The 17,180-nt window shown below is 44.2% G+C and overlaps 1 protein-coding gene across 2 annotated transcripts in view; it reads right to left on the bottom strand.

The window, feature by feature from the left end:
• Positions 1 to 571: 571 nt before the first annotated feature.
• Scn3b (sodium voltage-gated channel beta subunit 3) overlaps positions 572 to 17,180 on the bottom strand; it is a 21,586-nt gene continuing 4,977 nt past the window's right edge. For both annotated transcript variants that reach the window (XM_029543597.1, XM_029543598.1), the window contains exons 3-7: positions 14,083 to 14,246; positions 11,567 to 11,792; positions 9,230 to 9,368; positions 3,864 to 3,965; positions 572 to 3,565 (exon numbers count right to left, since the gene is read on the bottom strand). In XM_029543597.1, the coding sequence (XP_029399457.1) occupies positions 3,902 to 3,965; positions 9,230 to 9,368; positions 11,567 to 11,792; positions 14,083 to 14,246 (593 nt within the window). In that variant the 3' untranslated portion in view covers positions 572 to 3,565; positions 3,864 to 3,901. The remainder of the gene's footprint in view (positions 3,566 to 3,863; positions 3,966 to 9,229; positions 9,369 to 11,566; positions 11,793 to 14,082; positions 14,247 to 17,180) is intronic.

Raw genomic sequence — 17,180 nt, 5'->3', positions numbered from 1 at the left:
GTTGGGAGCCATGTGACATAGGTACTGGGAACTAAACTGAGGTCTTCTGGAAGAGCCACAAGCACCCTTAACCACCATCTTTCCAGCCAGATTTTTAATCAGCCTTAAGACAGTAGAGCTGGGTGTGATGGTGCCTATCTTTAAGCCCAGCACATGAGAGGCAAGTAGATCTCTTAGCAAGGCTAGCCTGGCATACAGAGTGAGTTCCAGGACTGCCAGGTTATATGGAGAAACCCCTGTCTCCACCCTTCCCCCAAATATACAACAATTGCGAAGGACTAAATCCCCACTGTCTCTTGTTACGATTTTCCCTTTAGAGGATCTTGGCCCTTTTAGGAAGCTAGATACTGGAAAACAGCTTTGCCCTTATTCTTCCTAAAGTGGAAGTCACCCGAGCCTCTCCTACACTGGATCTTTCCTGCTATTAGCATCTCCCCGCCTGGTTAGCCAAGAGAGCATGTCTTTGTGTTCTTCTGTGTTTGTGTAGAGGAGAGAAGGAAGGACCGAAAGGCTGGATTCCCTCATCTAGCACGTTTAGCTTTAGACTTTTGCGTACTTCTTATTCTCCAGTGTTAGTTTCCTGGGTCCGGGAAGTTAGGAGGATGGGAGCCAGAGGGGGCAGCAGCCGCAGGTTGTAAGCAAAGCAAACCCAGAGCAAGTGGTCTTCAGAGACACTTATATTGACATGAACAGAGAGATTTTATTGGAACCATGTGCCTGTGCACTCGTGTACACACGCACATGTGCGCGCACACACATGCTTGCACACTTTTACAGACCTAAAATCAAGGGGTCTCTCTAGAGCCTAACCTGGTACTCGACACAAAGAATGTTGAACAATGTGAGTGGATGATCAGAATGATTCGCGGGCACACCAAGGTCCTGGTTACATACATTTGCAGTGACTGGGTGAATTCACAGAACCAGTGCTTTATCATTTATAAAACAAGGGAGAGGAAGATCTCTGTCTCTCTCTCTGTATGTGTGTGGGGGTGTGTGGAAGGTCTCTGTGTGTGTGTGTGTGTGTGTGTGTGTGTGATGTGTGCACGCACGCTCGCTCACTCTCACGCATGCACGCACGCATGCATACATATACACGCACAGGTGTGCACATCTTTTTGTAAGTAAGCATATGGGCCTTAACTTGTGTGCATGTATATGTGGAAGCCAGAAGTCAACCATGGGTGTCATTCCTCAGGCACTATCCACCTTGTTGGTTTTTTGGTTTTGTTTTTTGAGACAGGGTCTCTCTCTCTCTCCTGGAGCTTGCCAAGTAAGTAAGTTTGGCCAGGCGACCTGGCTATCGAGTCTCAGATCTTCCTGTCCCTGCCTCCCCAGCTCTGGGATAACCAATGTGTGCCATAATGTCTGGCTGTTCACATGGATTCTAGAGATCATACGGAGACTCTCACGCTGGGGTGGCAAGCACTTTACCAATTGGGCTATCACCTGAGCCCTGTCTGCTTTTAAGCCCACTGCTGTCTTTCTCAGCATAATCGTGCTCTGGAAACTTCCCTTTCTACTTGCAATTCTATTTTGGTGTCTAGAGCAAACCCAGAAACTCAAAAGAAAGCTTGGGTGTGCAGTTCATCGAGAGTGAAGGAACCAAGGAATAATGTGTAAACAGACGGAAAGGAAAGCCTGAGATAGCAAGCACTGAGTATTTCCACTTAGGGACTGGGGCTTGACCCAACACCTAGCTGACACTCCAAGTCAACAGGGCAAGATGCTTTCAGGCCCAACTGAGTAACCAAGTTCACAGCTGTTGGACAGTAATAAAGGGGAAACTAGACTCAGCTTAGTGTGACCTTCAGTAAATTATTGGGAATCAGTCACAGCAAATACCCAGCACCAGGACAAACAATGGGGTTTCTAGAGGATTATAGCCCTTGAGAACTCTTCTAAGCCCTTTAGTAAGCAGTAGCACACCAGGAAAGGCTCCAGAGCTGCACATGTCTAGTCTGGGATCCTAAGTAGAAGTATGGGAAGAAAATGGAGATGGTGAAAATTTTCAGTTGGCTGGTGAGTGCCGTACCTTGGAGTTTATAGTCATGATCTCCCATAAAGAAACACAATTGTGATTCTGGATAAACCACCATATACAAACAAACCAGATTTAAAAAAAAAAAAAAAAAGAATGGGATGGGAGTCCCAAAGCCTATGTCTGACATCCACAAAGAAGGAAATGGTGGGGGTGAAAAGTGAGCTTGTCATACAAAGCCCGATGTGGGTGGAGAATGGTCTTTCTTATAGAGCTCCCCAGAGTGAGGAAAGTTCTCTTACTGAGTCTCACTTGCATCTTTTTATATACCATAAGGCCTCCTGCCCTTGCTATCTGTAGGGGCTAAAGAATATTGCACTTAGAACAGTCATTAAAAAGAGATATTGACTAAGAATCTTGTCACTTGTTCCCTGCTCTCTTGGGTGGGGATGAGGGTAGGAGTAGGGGACTTTACAAACACCAATACCCAAACATGACATCTACAGGTGAGGTATTTAGAAGCTACACACCTATCTTTGTCTCTCTGTCCATTTCAGACTAAAACCATTTTCGTCATATAGATATTGCCCTCGGGTGCTGTGTCCCCTGGAGAATGCTTCAGATTCACAAATCTTTGTGTGAAATCCTAAAGTCTATATCACGTCACCTGTAGCCTCTGCTGGACAAATGCCATGCTTCTTCTGCCCTGCTGAATGTGAGAGTCCTCAAAAACATCTTTCAGCTCAGGGAGCGTCAGGGTGGAGGCATGAAACTCATCTCTCTTCCAGTTTAATCTCCTCAATGACCTGTTTGTTCAGCCTTGTGTGAGTCTCTGCTGCCTCCTGTAAAATGAGGACTAATACTGATCCAAAGACACTGAGAAATGAATAACTGAGGCATTTCAATCCAGAAAAGTCACTCATCCATGTTTCCAATCTCAGGAGTGTTATATCGCTTTCAAGACCTACTGAAATTGTCCTGGATCCTTCCTTGGCTTCTTGAAAGTTCTGGGTTTGTTCCAGGCCTTTGGGGTTTTGGAGATAAAGCCTCGAAACACTCCAGAATGTACTCCAGTGAGCACAGAAGATGTCCCTGGAAACTTTAAGGGCACGCTGCTCTCCGGTGCTCTTAAGAGGCAGGAAAAAAACTGACTTCAATGAATCAAAGTGCATGGCACGCTTTGGCTTTTAAACAAACTAATCAGGGCTTCCTTCCGTTATACATGCATCCTTTTGCTGCAGGGGGGGACAACCCAATTGCAGACAGGGCACGGGGAATACTACTCTCCAGTACGTATCTAAAATCACTTGGAACACAGGGGACAACTCTAGTTGAGTTGGGAGCTGCTTGGTTGGAAGCAAGGACAGAGTGAGGTTTAGTCCATGTAGAGATGTTGGCTCTTCAGTTCAGGCAAGGTCAAGATGTATAGGAGTTCTGATAGAGTTTGGAAGTCAGGTAAAAATCTCACAGTTGGGTGGATGGTTGATGAATAGAAAGATGGATGTGTTGGGACACCTGGGGCACTTCCTGATGTTGCTGGCATCACTGAACTGGAGATATCCAGTCCCTCAGCACTCAGATCACCTGTCAACAATAGAAGAACTCATTGAGAATGTCCAGTGCAACCCTTCCCAAACACATACGAACTAAACAGGGAATGAGAGAATTATTGTGCCTTTCTTATCATGAGCAAGGGGTTTGGGTTGCTCAATATTCAGGCCAAAGTGATTCAGCTCCTGAAGTGTTTGACGTAATAGAGAGCATTGTGATGTGACCATTAACTCAGAGTACCCAAAGGACAGGACTGCTACATAGAGTAGAAAAGACCAAATTGAAAGTCACTTCCATTGTAGATGCCAAATGCCATCCACATCCACCTTACCTCCCAAATGCCTGTACATCACCTCCAATCACACCACATTATTCCTCCACAGGTACCACGGAGTTCTCCTTGTTCTCTGAAGGGATAGCAAGGTAGTCAGACCTGCAGAGGGCATGGGAGGGGGAAAGAAGCGGTGCCTTAGTAGTCATTGGTGAGTGTATAGGAAAGGCATGTGACCCAGGGACAAGGCTGTGTATAGAAAGCCTCTGTATTTTCTTCTGGTTGAGCTTCCCAAGACAAACGTACAATTAGCTTCAGCAGATATAATAATATCCCCTTCCCATATTGTATATGAATATCTCCAGCAGAAATATCTGACTCTTTTCATCATCTTCAGGATGAAGACTGACATTTTGACTAAGGTGAGTGGGTATGACTTTGTATTTCAAAGTTGCTTTAATTTTCATCTTCCCTTACTGGTGAGGTTAAGAACATCTCCATATGTTTGTAAGCTGTCTTCTTTTCTACTTCTATAATCTCATGATTTGTTTTCTTGTTTTTTTCTGAAATATTTGATTTTTTTATTATTTCATATTTGGAATATTTGTCCAAATCTATTGTTAACAAGTTTTCCTATAGCTTCTTATAAGAATAATTGATGTTTTACATATAATGTAGTGAAAATTCTCTTTTTTTTTTCCATCTTTGATTTGTGCTTCTGGTATTTAAGAATTTTTTTCTGTAAAACATGATGCTTCAAATATAAATTCTTATTAAACTACAAGAAGACAATTTTCTCTATTTTACACATAATATTTTTCCTACTATTTTATTGCAACTTACAAGCTTTACATTTTACTTTTAAATTTTAGCCCTAATTTATTTTAGTGTCTAGAGAGATGAGTAATCTAATTTTAGTATCATAAACTTTTCTCTGCTAGCTCTATACTCAACCTTAGCCAAAAGACAGAGAAACAATTCTGTGATATTCTTATAAACAGTGTTCATGACTCAAACCACAAACACTATTTTCTCTTTGAACTGATGTAGGTCAGTGGTAGGCAAACTTTCAGATACACAAGCTGTCCTTACCTGTTTAGAGTTTTGTAAACAACAACAACAACAACAACAAAAACCCAGAGGAATGCTGTGACAGAAGTCCTGTGCAGCTTTACAAAACCTAAAATAATCAAGCTATGCTTTGGTTTAAAGATTGTTGGCTCCTTGGCTCCTGTGTAACCTTTATTTTGAATTTATCGTGTCCCCTGAGAAATTCAGTAAAGGTCTGTATTGGCATTTTACTGACTTGGAAGATTATTTTGGGCAAGAACTGGAGGAGTGAAGCTTCGTGCTTTGCTCTTCTGCTTTTCCTCATGTTTCTCAGTAAGGTTCTGTAATTTTCTGCTTAGAGGTCTTCCACGTGCTTGCTGTCTTTATTCCTAGGGACTAGTGAATAGTTGTTACTGTTGCAAGTAAATATTTTTAAAGATGTATTTTTATGTGTAATGGATGTTTTTCCCTGCAAATATATGTACATGCGTGTATATACAATGTGTGTTCTTGGTTCCCATATAGGTCAGAAGAAGATATTAGATACCCTGGAACTGGGGTTATAGATGGTTATGAGCCACCATGTAGGTGCTGGGAATTGAACCTGAGTCCTCTGGAAGAGCAGCCAGTGCTTGTAACCGCTGAACCGTCTCCTCAGCCCTTATTGCAATTAATTTTTTTCTAATTTAAGGGTTTAAATGTGCTTCTATGTTTGTTGCTGGGACATAGTTGATTCTTTGAAGAGTGTTACTCTTCTCTCCCATCAGAGACACCTTTTGAGAAATGTCTTATCATATGTTCTTGTCCTTGTGTGAACATTCATGATCTGTAAGTGCACAAACTATGCTTTCACCCGGTGATGTGATTCTATGGGCCCACTATGGTACACATGGTCTCTGTGACTAAAAGAAACATTAGGTGATATAGGACTGAAGTTGGATTTGCCTCAATGACCTTATATAATATTTTTTTTAAAGATGTATTTATTTATTATATGNAAGTACACTGTAGCTGTCTTCAGACACTCCAGAAGAGGGCATCAGATCTTGTTACGGATGGTTNTGAGCCACCATGTGGTTGCTGGGATTTGAACTCNGGACCTTCGGAAGAGCAGTCGGTGCTCTTACCCACTGAGCCATCTCACCAGCCCTATATAATATTTTTAACTAGGTTTCTTAAGGAAATTTTATGTCGATACTGGTACTTTGGGTGTAGGTACTGAATAATATATTTTCCTCCTTTGTAAATCTTATCCTTTTGTTTATATTTGTGATGGTCAGTTCAATGCCTTGGAGGCGAGTCTGTGGGCAGGTACGAGAGGGGTCATGTAGACTAAGGCTAACCTCTAAATACGTAAAGGATGGTTTTAATTACATTAACCTAGGCAAGTCAACCCATCTTAATTGTTGGAGGGACCATTCCCTAGGCAGGGATCCTGGAATCTATAAAAGGGGAAGGAAAATGAACTGAGCATGCATGCATTTACTACTGATGCTCTTGATTGTGTAACCCAGTCCTCTCAAGCTCCCACTGTGGTGACTTCCCTGGACTGTAACCTGAAAACTGAGAACATTTTTTAGTATTTTACCCAAGAATTCAAATATAGTATTGAGCAGGAGCCTGGAGACATGGCATCCTTGTCATGTTTCTGATATTATAAATATTTCTTCCAATGTTTCCTATCATATGGTAGTGATGGAAAGTACAAAGTAGTTGCCATTTATCTGTTTAAAGGAAAAAAAATTTTCGGTGTAGATTTATATGTTCACCCTACTCAGGACATATGATGCTCCTTAAGTTAGGGGGTCATGTCCTGACAAATGATAGCAATGCCTACCTCACCTACCATCAAGGCTCCCTTAGCAACAGTGTGCCTCCTGGAGGCCGAGGTTCACAGTGACTACTCAGCATTAGGAGAGAGCAAACTGTTTCTATTGTGGGAAGACATCAGAATCCAACCTCTGAAGTATTTATCTGCTGAACACACATTGCTTCCACATCATTATAAAGTAAAACTCTCTTAGGATGACTGATCCTGAGCAGAGGACCACAAATGTTATGCTTCCTTAAAGAAGTTGTTCCTTTCTGCCCTACCTCCCACCTCTGCGCACAGGTAATTCTCCCTCATTCTGTTTTCTATAGTAGATCACCTTATTTCCCTCTTCCTGTTTCTTTGTTACATGTCACCCTTTCTATATCTGTGCCATATTCTATGTAACTTTTTCAAATTTATCTTCTGGTTACCAATACATAATCTTCCACTGAATTAATCCATTGAGTAGTTGATTGCCTTTTTTAAATTTTTCAAAGAAAATATTTTTACGTCAACTCTAATTGCCCTTTGCTTTGCTCTTTGGCTCTTGTCTTTTCTTCTTCTTCCTCCTCCTCTTCCTCNTCCTCCTCTTCCTCCTCCTTCTCCTTCTACTTCTCCTCTTCCTTCTTTTTCTTCCTCTTCCCTCCTCCTCCTATTCTTTTCTCTAAATATTTTATTTTGTTCATCTTTGTGAGGTGCTGGGAGTTGAACCTGGGACCTTTCACAGGGAAGACATAAGCTTTCCTCTGGAGCCACATCCTAGCCCCATTTTTATTATTTTAAACAAGCTTGTTTTCTAACAGCTTTATTTTTATACTTTCTGTGTTTGAGTCTCCTGGGGCCTAATCCCACTGCCTGTACCATGTCTTGCTCAGCTCTATTGTGTTCTTCAGTTAGTTCTAGTCGGGAAGGGATTATGAAAGCAGGCTGAGCCACAGTTAGCCTGGGGGAGTCTTCTTGTGAGGCCTTGGCCTAGAGTGGGTCTCTTTTAGAATTTTCCCCCCTCTCATTTCTGTAGATTTGATCGGAATTTCTCATCTTAAATTTCCTTGATCATGTGGATCGAATCTATTTAAATCCCAAATACTGTGACTGCAAGCTTATTCCCAAGACTCTTTTCTGGTTCTTCTTGGAGTCAGGCCAGCATAGATAAGTTCCTTGGCTTTTCTCGAAGCTGGTTGTGGTCTGGTCCACCTTTTGTTGGTCTCTGGGGATTCTGACTGTTCTGGGGGTGGGGGGTGTCTTAGTTCCTACTCTGTTTCTTCTGTGAGCCTTGTTGGGGATACAGTATGTCCAAACTTCAGTATCCTCCACTCAACCAAAAGTACTGTTTTTACACATAATTGGTTGTCATTTTTATTTCTCTGAGATATTGGTATCATAGAATTAGTTATTTTTAAATTTTATCAAGAATTTCCAGGCAATCATGGTCTAGGCATTTTAGGTACTACCTCCACAGTATCGCTGGACATCTGTGAACTTTAGTCCCATGTCCTCATTTTTTTTTCCCCCAAACAACAGGCCAGTACGATTTTTTTGGCCCCTTGTTCTTACAGACTCCAACACTTCTCTCAGGTACTCTTAAGTGAGGAGTCTTTGGGAATTGTTGGGAAGGCAGATGGCAGACAGTAGGGGATTAGATCCCCTGCTTGAGATATCCAGTTTCTACCAAGTTTTGAAAGAAAGAGTATGTTTTGTGACACTCTTTAGCTAATAAATGGCACTGCCCATGTGGATTGATGTGCTCCAGGATGCGTGGAGAGAGAAAAGCTTATATGTCAGAAGGGGCACAGATGTTAAGAATAGAGGCCTGGGTTCAATCCCCAGCTTCTCCATTCAACACATCAACGTGCTTATCTTCAGTGAGTAAGCCTCAACTCAACATCTGTGAACTGGTCATGAGAATACATAACTTTACGGCGCTTGCCTTAGCAGCTGCTGATCTTTTCCATAGTGGTTTAATATGCAAGCCAAGAGACAGCTGGCCTGAATTCAAATCTCAATTTGTTTCTGTGCTGGCTACTTTGCCAACTCAACACAAGCTAGAAAGAGGAACCTCAATTGAGAAAAATGCTCCCATCAAATTAGCTTATGGGCAAGCCTGTGGGGCATTTTCTTGACTGGTGATTGATGTGAGAAGGCCCAAATCACTGAGGTTGGTTGGCCCCCCTGGGTAGGGCATCCTAAGTGAGCCAGGTGTCACAAGCCAATCACAAGTTCGGCCTCTGCTTTGGTTCCTGCTTTGAGGTTCTTGCCTTGAGTTCCTACCCTGACTTTCTTTGAGGATGAACAGTGATGTGGAAGTTTGAACAAAGTGAATCCTCCCTGCTGCCCCCAGTGGCTTTTTATTTTTCTCCCACAGAAATAGTCACTATGACAGTCTGCTACTTACTGAAACTCTTCTAGGTATACTATTTATATGTGCAAAGTAGGTATCATAAAGTATTCTTTATAGATTAAGATGAACGCAAACAGAGTTTATGGATTGCTTAACACCTCACCTCTGAGTGTGCACACATTCTGAGTGTGTAAGCTGATATTACTTATGCATCTCTGGACTTACGCATTTTCCTGAGCTGCCTCTTCGGCCTTAGAGACCTTTCTGTAGCAATAGATCATCTCAATAAACAGCCACAAGGTGAGGAAGACCAGGAGGATGTACATCATGATTTCTGAGACCACGGAGGTGAAGTCTTCTCCCGCTACAAAGAGGAGAAATGAGGTTCAGAGTGCATGCGTCCCACAGACCCAGGAAGCCTGTTTTGTCTTTTTTTCTAAAGATTTATTTATTTATGTATATGAGTGCTCTGTTTGTATACGCGACTGCATGACAGAAGAAGGCATTGGATTTCATTATAGATGGCAGTGAGCCATTATGCGCATTTAATAGGAATTGAACTCAGGACCTCTGGAAGAGCAGCCAGTGCTCCTAACCACTGAGCCATCACTCCAGCCTAAAGCCTGGTTTTATGTATAGCTCAGATAAGCACTGAACCTAGAACTTATGAGGATATCAAAGGAATCTACAGCGTCTGACTCCTCTTCCTACACTGTATGTCCCACCCTTGGCCACCTCTGTCCTTGGGATCCTGTCCTGCTTTTCAGCCTATTGAGAATTACCCCAGATTCTGCTAAAAAGCCCCTCCAGGGGAAACGTCTCTCAGGATGTCACGTTGCATTTGTCAAATCCACACGCGGCTTCACCCAGCCAGTCGCATCACTCCCGGGTGGAACTGTGCTGTGTTGCTTTTCTACCGACCGTGAGAATGTACTGCTGAAAGGCCAGCCTGCTGTTTCATCTCTAGATGCTTAGACATTCAGCTTGCTCTCTCCTGTGGGAGCTGGAAGTCATGGGTGAAGCTGGAAGCATGGGAACATTTAAAACATGCCTCACATATCTTCTGCTGGGCTTGTTATGGCCTGGCAAGTGTGTGCTATATCTGTGTACTGTGGTGCAGTGGATCCAAGGGAGTAGCAGGAAGGTACCCTCCGAGTTTCTATCACCTGTAGGAGGCTAGGCCACCCCTTCCTGTATGGGGATAAGGACAGAGAGACTAAACCTGGGAAAAGCTAACAAAGAAAACCAGGCAGATTCCCTGGGGCCCCAGGAATGGGGCAAACAAGTATCTGTCATGTGATATGAAAGTGGCTGCCAAATATGATATATATATATATATATATATATATATATATATATATATATATATATATGAAAGATTTGGATGCTAGTCCTGGTCCTCATGCCCTCTTCATGTTCCTAAGCAAGCCCTTAGCTCCTTGGAGAATACTCAGCACACCCACATCCTCCATGTGCCCCAGGGAAATCCTATGAACACATTCGGGACCTCACGCTATGAAGTCACTGAACTGGCAAGGCTGGTGTGGAGGCAGATGGAGTAAATACTATCCCAAAGTCCTTCCCAGCCCTCTCCAGTCCATGCAGCTCTGTTATTCTAACTACGAGCTGGTTTTCTCCTCTCTCCTTGCCTGGGGACTGCTCTGGTGCCAAGCTGGCAGACTAGCTTAGTGATGTATACTTCCCCACTGACTGTGTCCCCAGCATCTCTGGAGGCCAAAGCCTGAGAGAGCAGGGGGCAGAGACACACAGACACCCGCCTATCGTCGGGCAGGCAGCAGACAACAATTTCTGGTGGTGAACACAAGGTAGCACCAGGCTCCCTTCCCCAAGGAGGAGCAAGCACATAAACAAAGGAGGGTAATGGAACCTTTGAATGGATTTATACCTCAGAGAGTTCCTGGTCACCCCCCTCCTCCCAACCCCCCCTCCCCCACTTCCTCCTCACCAGGGGACACAAGCTCTCACAGAAGTGGATCAACAAGTTTACCTTCAGGGGACACTTTGAGAATCCTTCTACACTTTGAGAACTTGATTTAAGTGTCTCAAGACACAGACACTGTCACTTCCTAGATTTTATAACAATGATACTTTTTTTTTTTAAATCAGCCAGTGGTCTAGAGGTTATCATTCCTCTACTTCCTTGCTTAGGGACTTCTGTTTTTATGGCCTGTACCATTGCCTGCTCACCAGCCTATAAGATTATGCTGCGAGGGTCTATGGATGGCAAGGTGGTACAGAAACACAAGGAAGGGCAGAGTTCACACTGACTTCTGACTTGGGAGGAATCACTTGCTGGAGCTATGAACCACAGTGAACCACAGATTCTGGATTCGGATCAGGAGGGAAATAATATTGTGTTTTGGCCTGTCTGCTTTGAGGGGGGAGACAGCAAGGGATTCTGGTGGGGCATGTTGTAGGAGGTGGGCCATGTAGGAAGGCAGGTCTACATGCATGATATGTGTGCTCTCTAAGGAGCTCATGTATGAGAATCCAGTGTCCATTGCCCAACCCCCCTGAAGAGACGACAGGCCTCAGGCTTACCCTCTTCAGTGACTCGCAGGGGTATTAGTCTCGTGGTCTTCACAAAGGGCCTGTGTGCCTCGAACTCAAACTCCCTGGACACATTGCATGTGTAGAGGCCAGAGTCATTCAGAGTGACATTGAGAACAGTGATAGATACATCCTGCAGGTCTTTGCTCCCATTCCACTGCAGACGACCTTGGAAGGGGCTCTCCACCTCCTGGTGGCCGTTTCGATACTCGTATATCTGCAGAGAGAGGGGCAGAAGCAGATTGTGGCAAGAGAGTCGGGGAGAGACAGGGTGGAAGAAGCTACTATGGACAGGAAGGCTAGGGGACAATGTTAGCAGAAGTCCCAGAGCAGGGAGCAGGGATAAAGAGGGACAGAGGATGCCACGGGAGAGAATGAAGACGGAGCAAGGCAGGTAGAGGCAAACAGATGGCATGGTAAGGGGAGAGGCAGCATAGAGTAGCCAGAAGGAATGCTGGGAGAAAAAAGGAGTGGGGTGGAGAAGAAAGGGGACTAGGAAGAGGAAAACGAATGATTGGGAACAGAAAGCGGGTAAAGGATGGTGAGCTGTGGGATGAGGCAGCCAGGGAGGGAGAAGGACAGAGAGACCAACAAGGCGACTGTGTTAGCAGGGAAGATAACTGACAGCCCTGAGCTTGAAGCCTGACTCTCTGAGATGCCATCCGTCATGGTGATTGTGGCACAACCTGGCCAGGCCACAGGCAGGAATGCATGATGCTGAAGGATGCCCAGTGAGCCGAGACCTCACCACGGAGAGATACTTGGAGAGCTTTTGCTTTGGGCAGAGTAGGAACCAAAGTCAGGCCTTCCCAACTTCCCTCGCAAACCCTCTCTGACACCACACTTTTTTCATGTAGCCTCCACTAGCCATGGATGGTGACTGAAACTGGAATTCGTATTTCCTAGACATTAACCACAATTTAATTCTTCAGTTGAGTCATCTGGTTGGGACAGTGTGGAAGCGGTGAATGCAGCTAGCAGGCGGTGCACAGGCCTAAACCCCATGGGCCCTTCATATCTGGCCAGGACCTCTGACCTCCTAGAAATTGGGCATTAATCTGAATTGTACCTTCCCTGGTATATGATTCTGAGACTCTAAAAAGTCATTGTTGGCCCTTGCTTTGGCACCAGATTGGAACCAACTTAGATGCAAGTGCCACATGGAACCTAGATTCAGAAATGAACCCACTGAAGAGGAAAAAAAAGAATGAACAGGTGAAAGTCACTTCCACCATGTTGTCGCCATTAAATATTGTGGGAGAGACCCAGGAGAATAAGATAAATCAACACAAAGAGCCTTGGATCTGCTATCAGACCACCATGTGCAAATCTAAACTCATGTGCATGTGTGTATGTAAATCTAAACTGTTTTGCTAATTTAATGTTACTCTTTTGAGCTTCGTGGTTCTTTTTTTTTTTTTTCTTTCTAAGGAGCACTTATATTTCAAGGACTATTTTAAGTGCATTAAAAACCAGGGCTCAAGCTGGGCGTGGTGGCGCACGCCTTTAATCCCAGCACTTGGGAGGCAGAGGCAGGCGGATTTCTGAGTTCGAGGCCAGCCTGGTCTACAGAGTGAGTTCCAGGACAGCCAGGGCTACACAGAGAAACCCTGTCTCGAAAAACCCCCAAAAAAAAAAAAAAAAACAGGGCTTATGACTGTTGGTAACAACCCCATAATGAAGTTTTTGTTCTTATTCCCACTTAAAAGGAAAAAAAATAATTGGAAGAATCAGAGGCTAAATATAACCAAGGGCATGTAGCTAACTACTGTGGAGAGAAGAATGGAACCTGGATGGCCTGGCTCCAGACTCATTGAAAGTATTGACAAAGATTTAAATGAATCACAGCCCCATGAGCACTGTCCCAAACCAGAACTGACCCTCACCCTCACCCTGACCCTGGCACAGAGCCTGCAGGGCTTCTTCTCCTGCCAGGCATGAACCCCTTGGGAGAGGAAGATTGAGGATTCCTCCTGGATGAGAATGGAGCATGGCCACCTGGGATACAGAGCAGGGCAAGAACATGCTAAATGCCTACTTAAAGAGGTGGGTGACTTGGGCATAGCGGTTGACACAAGCTGCGGTCACCCCAGTTGTTCCTGCTTCACGGGGACTGTGAGAGTTGAAAGAACTCACCTGAGCTACTTTTCAGAAAGCTGCCTTGTGTTCTTTCTTTCAGTTTCATTAAATCCATTTCATAGTACCGTGCAGAAGATGAACATACCCATAAAAGATCTACCTGGGAGCCTAGCCCACACAGGTTCTCTCGATATGCTTCCCTCTTATATCTGTTTCCTGCTTGTAGCCAGGGCTTCTCACCGCTGCCCAAGGGGTCTACCTTAAAAGATCCTGGGTTCATACAAGGCTGTCAGTTATCTGCTGAGAAGATGTCAGGGTTCAGGGGGGCATGGAAGCAGATCAGGGCATCATCACCCAGACTGTCAGGAACCAGGCACACAGCAGCACAGGCCAGCAAATGAAAAGCCAGAGGCAGCAGTCTGACATACAAGGAAATCTTTACCGCCCTCAGGCCTGTAGAACCACTCCACCACAGTGGTGGCCTCCACCTCCTCCCTCTTCATGCAGGAGATGCATCTCAGCTTCATGGAATTGCCCTGCACGGCTTCTGTCTCCGAGGGTACTTCCACACACACAGGGAAGCAGACTCTGACTGGAGAGGGGATGGATGACAAGAAGGGGACAGCCAGAGTGGGCATGGGAGAATGAGGAGGTAGGAGGAAAGAGAGAGAAGAAAAAAAAAATCATTGAGACACACTTGAAAATAGCGAGATCCACGTTGTGTACCCATTGCTGGGGCTCCTTGAGTATGCATGATCAGGATGAGCCTAGAGCAAGATGGTGCAGAGTGGATCCTCCAACATTGACTGGAAGCCATGAAGATGTAGCAAAGGATAGTCTTGAGCCTGACCCCAAAAGACTTGCAGTCTAGTGGGGTCATACATGCTTCCATCCATCACCCAGCAGGCATGGAAATCCATTCTTTGCCAGATCTGATGCTAGATTAGAGATCCTAGGATGAGCAACCCACTAGCCGTGCTCTCGGTGCATATATAACCCAGCAGACAAGACATTTCTCTGGCGATTCAACCAGAACACACAAAGGGTCATGTTAGTAAGGTGGCCAGTTCTCCCAGACAGGCAGTTACTCGTGCTTGGGCTGGGGAGAAAGGAAGACAGGGCTGGTGGGACATGAGACAGAAAGGCAAATAAGACCTGTGTTGGAAAGACCTGTCAGTGCTCTGTGGGGTAATATGTCAAGTGCTCTAATGTTCTATAGGAGAGAGAGAATCAGATCTGTGTTTGAGGACCCATGGAAGACAGTGCAACAACAGTGGGAGTATGGTGAACTGACCACTTAGGCCGGAGCGAGCTCTGTGCAGAGTAGAGAGACAAAATTCGAATTCTGGAGGGGTCAGATCATCAGGCACATCGTCCACCACATGGAGATTTGGACTTTGGGTTTCTACCCTCTAGAAACTCCCAAGTCCAAGGATCGAAGGTGACTTATGTCAGATTGCAAATTTAGAATGAATCAAAAGCAGGATGTTGATGCCAACCAAACAAGAACAAACGTGGGATGCATTAGCAGATGTACAGTGTGCAGAAGGAAGGAGGAGGAGGGATTCTGCAATTGTTCAGAACAAATCCGGATGGCATGTTGCATTTAACAAAAGGAAGCTGTTCAGTGAGTACACACCCAAAGGGGCTGAGAAGACCAGACCACGAGACCTGACAAGGAGCAAGTCAGGGAGCATGGGGCACAGAACAGGCTTGTCTTCAAACATTTCGGCCTGGCAGATGGAAACAAAATTCAATTATACTCAATATTAAAAGCCATAAGCATCAGTTTGACACAGCTAATCTGCTTTTCTTTCAGTGTCTTGAGACAGGGTCTTGCCGTGTAGCCCAAGTTTACCTTGAACTCACAAGTCCGGTTTCCTCTCTGAGAGGTGGGATTACAGGCATGTGCCCTCAAACCGAACTTTAGACTATTCAGGATTGCTGCAAGTTTGAGGACAGCCTGGGCTACTGAGTACAAACCTGTATTCAGTGATCCAGTAAACAAATTCATAACAAATTGTGGTTTGGGGCTGAGCTCAGTTGGTAGAGTACTTGCCTAATATGCATGAAGCGCCAACATTGAACAAATCAGATGTGGTGCTACATCCTGAAGTCCCAACCCACAGGATACTGAGGCAGTAGGATTAGAAGTTCAGAGTCCTTGCTACTCATTTAATTTGATGCCAGCCTAAATTATATGAGGCTTTGCCTCAAAATAAATAACAACTTAAACAATAAAAAAATCTATTTTCAGATACTTCATCTAACCCTAAATATAAAAAAAAAAAGCTATCTGATAAGAGATTTTATAAATAATTATTTGGAAGCTTCAAAAGTATCACGACCACCCACAGTCTTTGTATGGGACTTCGAAGGATCCTCTGATACCCCTGCTCACGAATGAATGGCAAATACGGATGCTCCAAGGTAAAACAATGCACACTAATGTGCAAAAGCTAGCTCACTGCAGGTGCTCAGCATACCCATCTGAGAAGAGGCTGGAGGCTATTTTGTTTCAGCTCTGAGTCAGAAGGTAACACTATGTTTCCATTCAATTAAAAATCAACATATTTCATTTCCATTTTAAACTTGGAATTTGGAGCCTGTTGGCACTATAAGTAAAGTTTTTAAAAATTCTAAGTGAAAACAAAACAAAACAAAACAAAACCCTTGGCTTTTAAACCTTCAAGGGAAGTGGGCTAGCCTCATCCAGCAGTCTACACAAGATTGGTTTCATCATTTTCATGGAGAAGGGTCCATATCTTGGGGAAAAATTATTAGAAACACTTTGGACACGTGGTAAGCTTATAGTCTACATTACAAACTTGCTTCCAAAGCAACTAAAAAGGTGGTGTCATATTGCTGTGTAACGGTTGGTGTAGCAGGAAGGCCATGTAACATAGACCCTTGGTGTCCATATTTAATGAAAGGCAACAAAGAAAAAGCAGTTCAATATGGATGGCCTCACAGGCTTGGAAGGAAAATACCAAGGGATGCACAATTACAATTACAGGGGCAAGGTGATATTTGGAAACTTAAGGACTGTATTTGTCTAACTACCTAACTTGTCTGAGACTCAGTTTACTCAATAAAATGTTTTTTGTTTTTTTTTTTTTTAAATAAAACATCCAATAGATAGGTCATGAGAAGCCTATGGATTAATTTACATGATTCTGCTTTGGATGACTGGCATTACTAATGTTTATCTTCTATTTATTTGGCAAGTGTATTGAATACCCACTGTGTAGCCGCACTGTTCTCGGCACCAAGAATCAATGAAATCATTCCAGCTCTCTTGAAGCCTGAATTCCAAGGGAGGTGGTACAAGAGGATTCAGAACAAAAGAAAACAGTAGGGAGGAGGGAGAGGGGAGAAGGGAGGGAAGGGGAGGGAGGGGAGGGAATGGGAACATATTTACAGGACTAGCTTCATTAAAAGAGGAATACTGACATTGGAAAGCCACTGGGGAAAGAGAGAGAGAGAGAGAGAGAGAGAGAGAGAGAGAGAGAGAGAGAGAGAGAGA

This window comes from Mus pahari, chromosome 10, assembly GCF_900095145.1.
Source record: "Mus pahari chromosome 10, PAHARI_EIJ_v1.1, whole genome shotgun sequence".
NCBI classification, from domain to species: Eukaryota; Metazoa; Chordata; class Mammalia; order Rodentia; family Muridae; genus Mus; species Mus pahari.
Note: the sequence above shows the minus strand (reverse complement) of the source record. Positions and strands in the feature narration are given on the sequence as shown.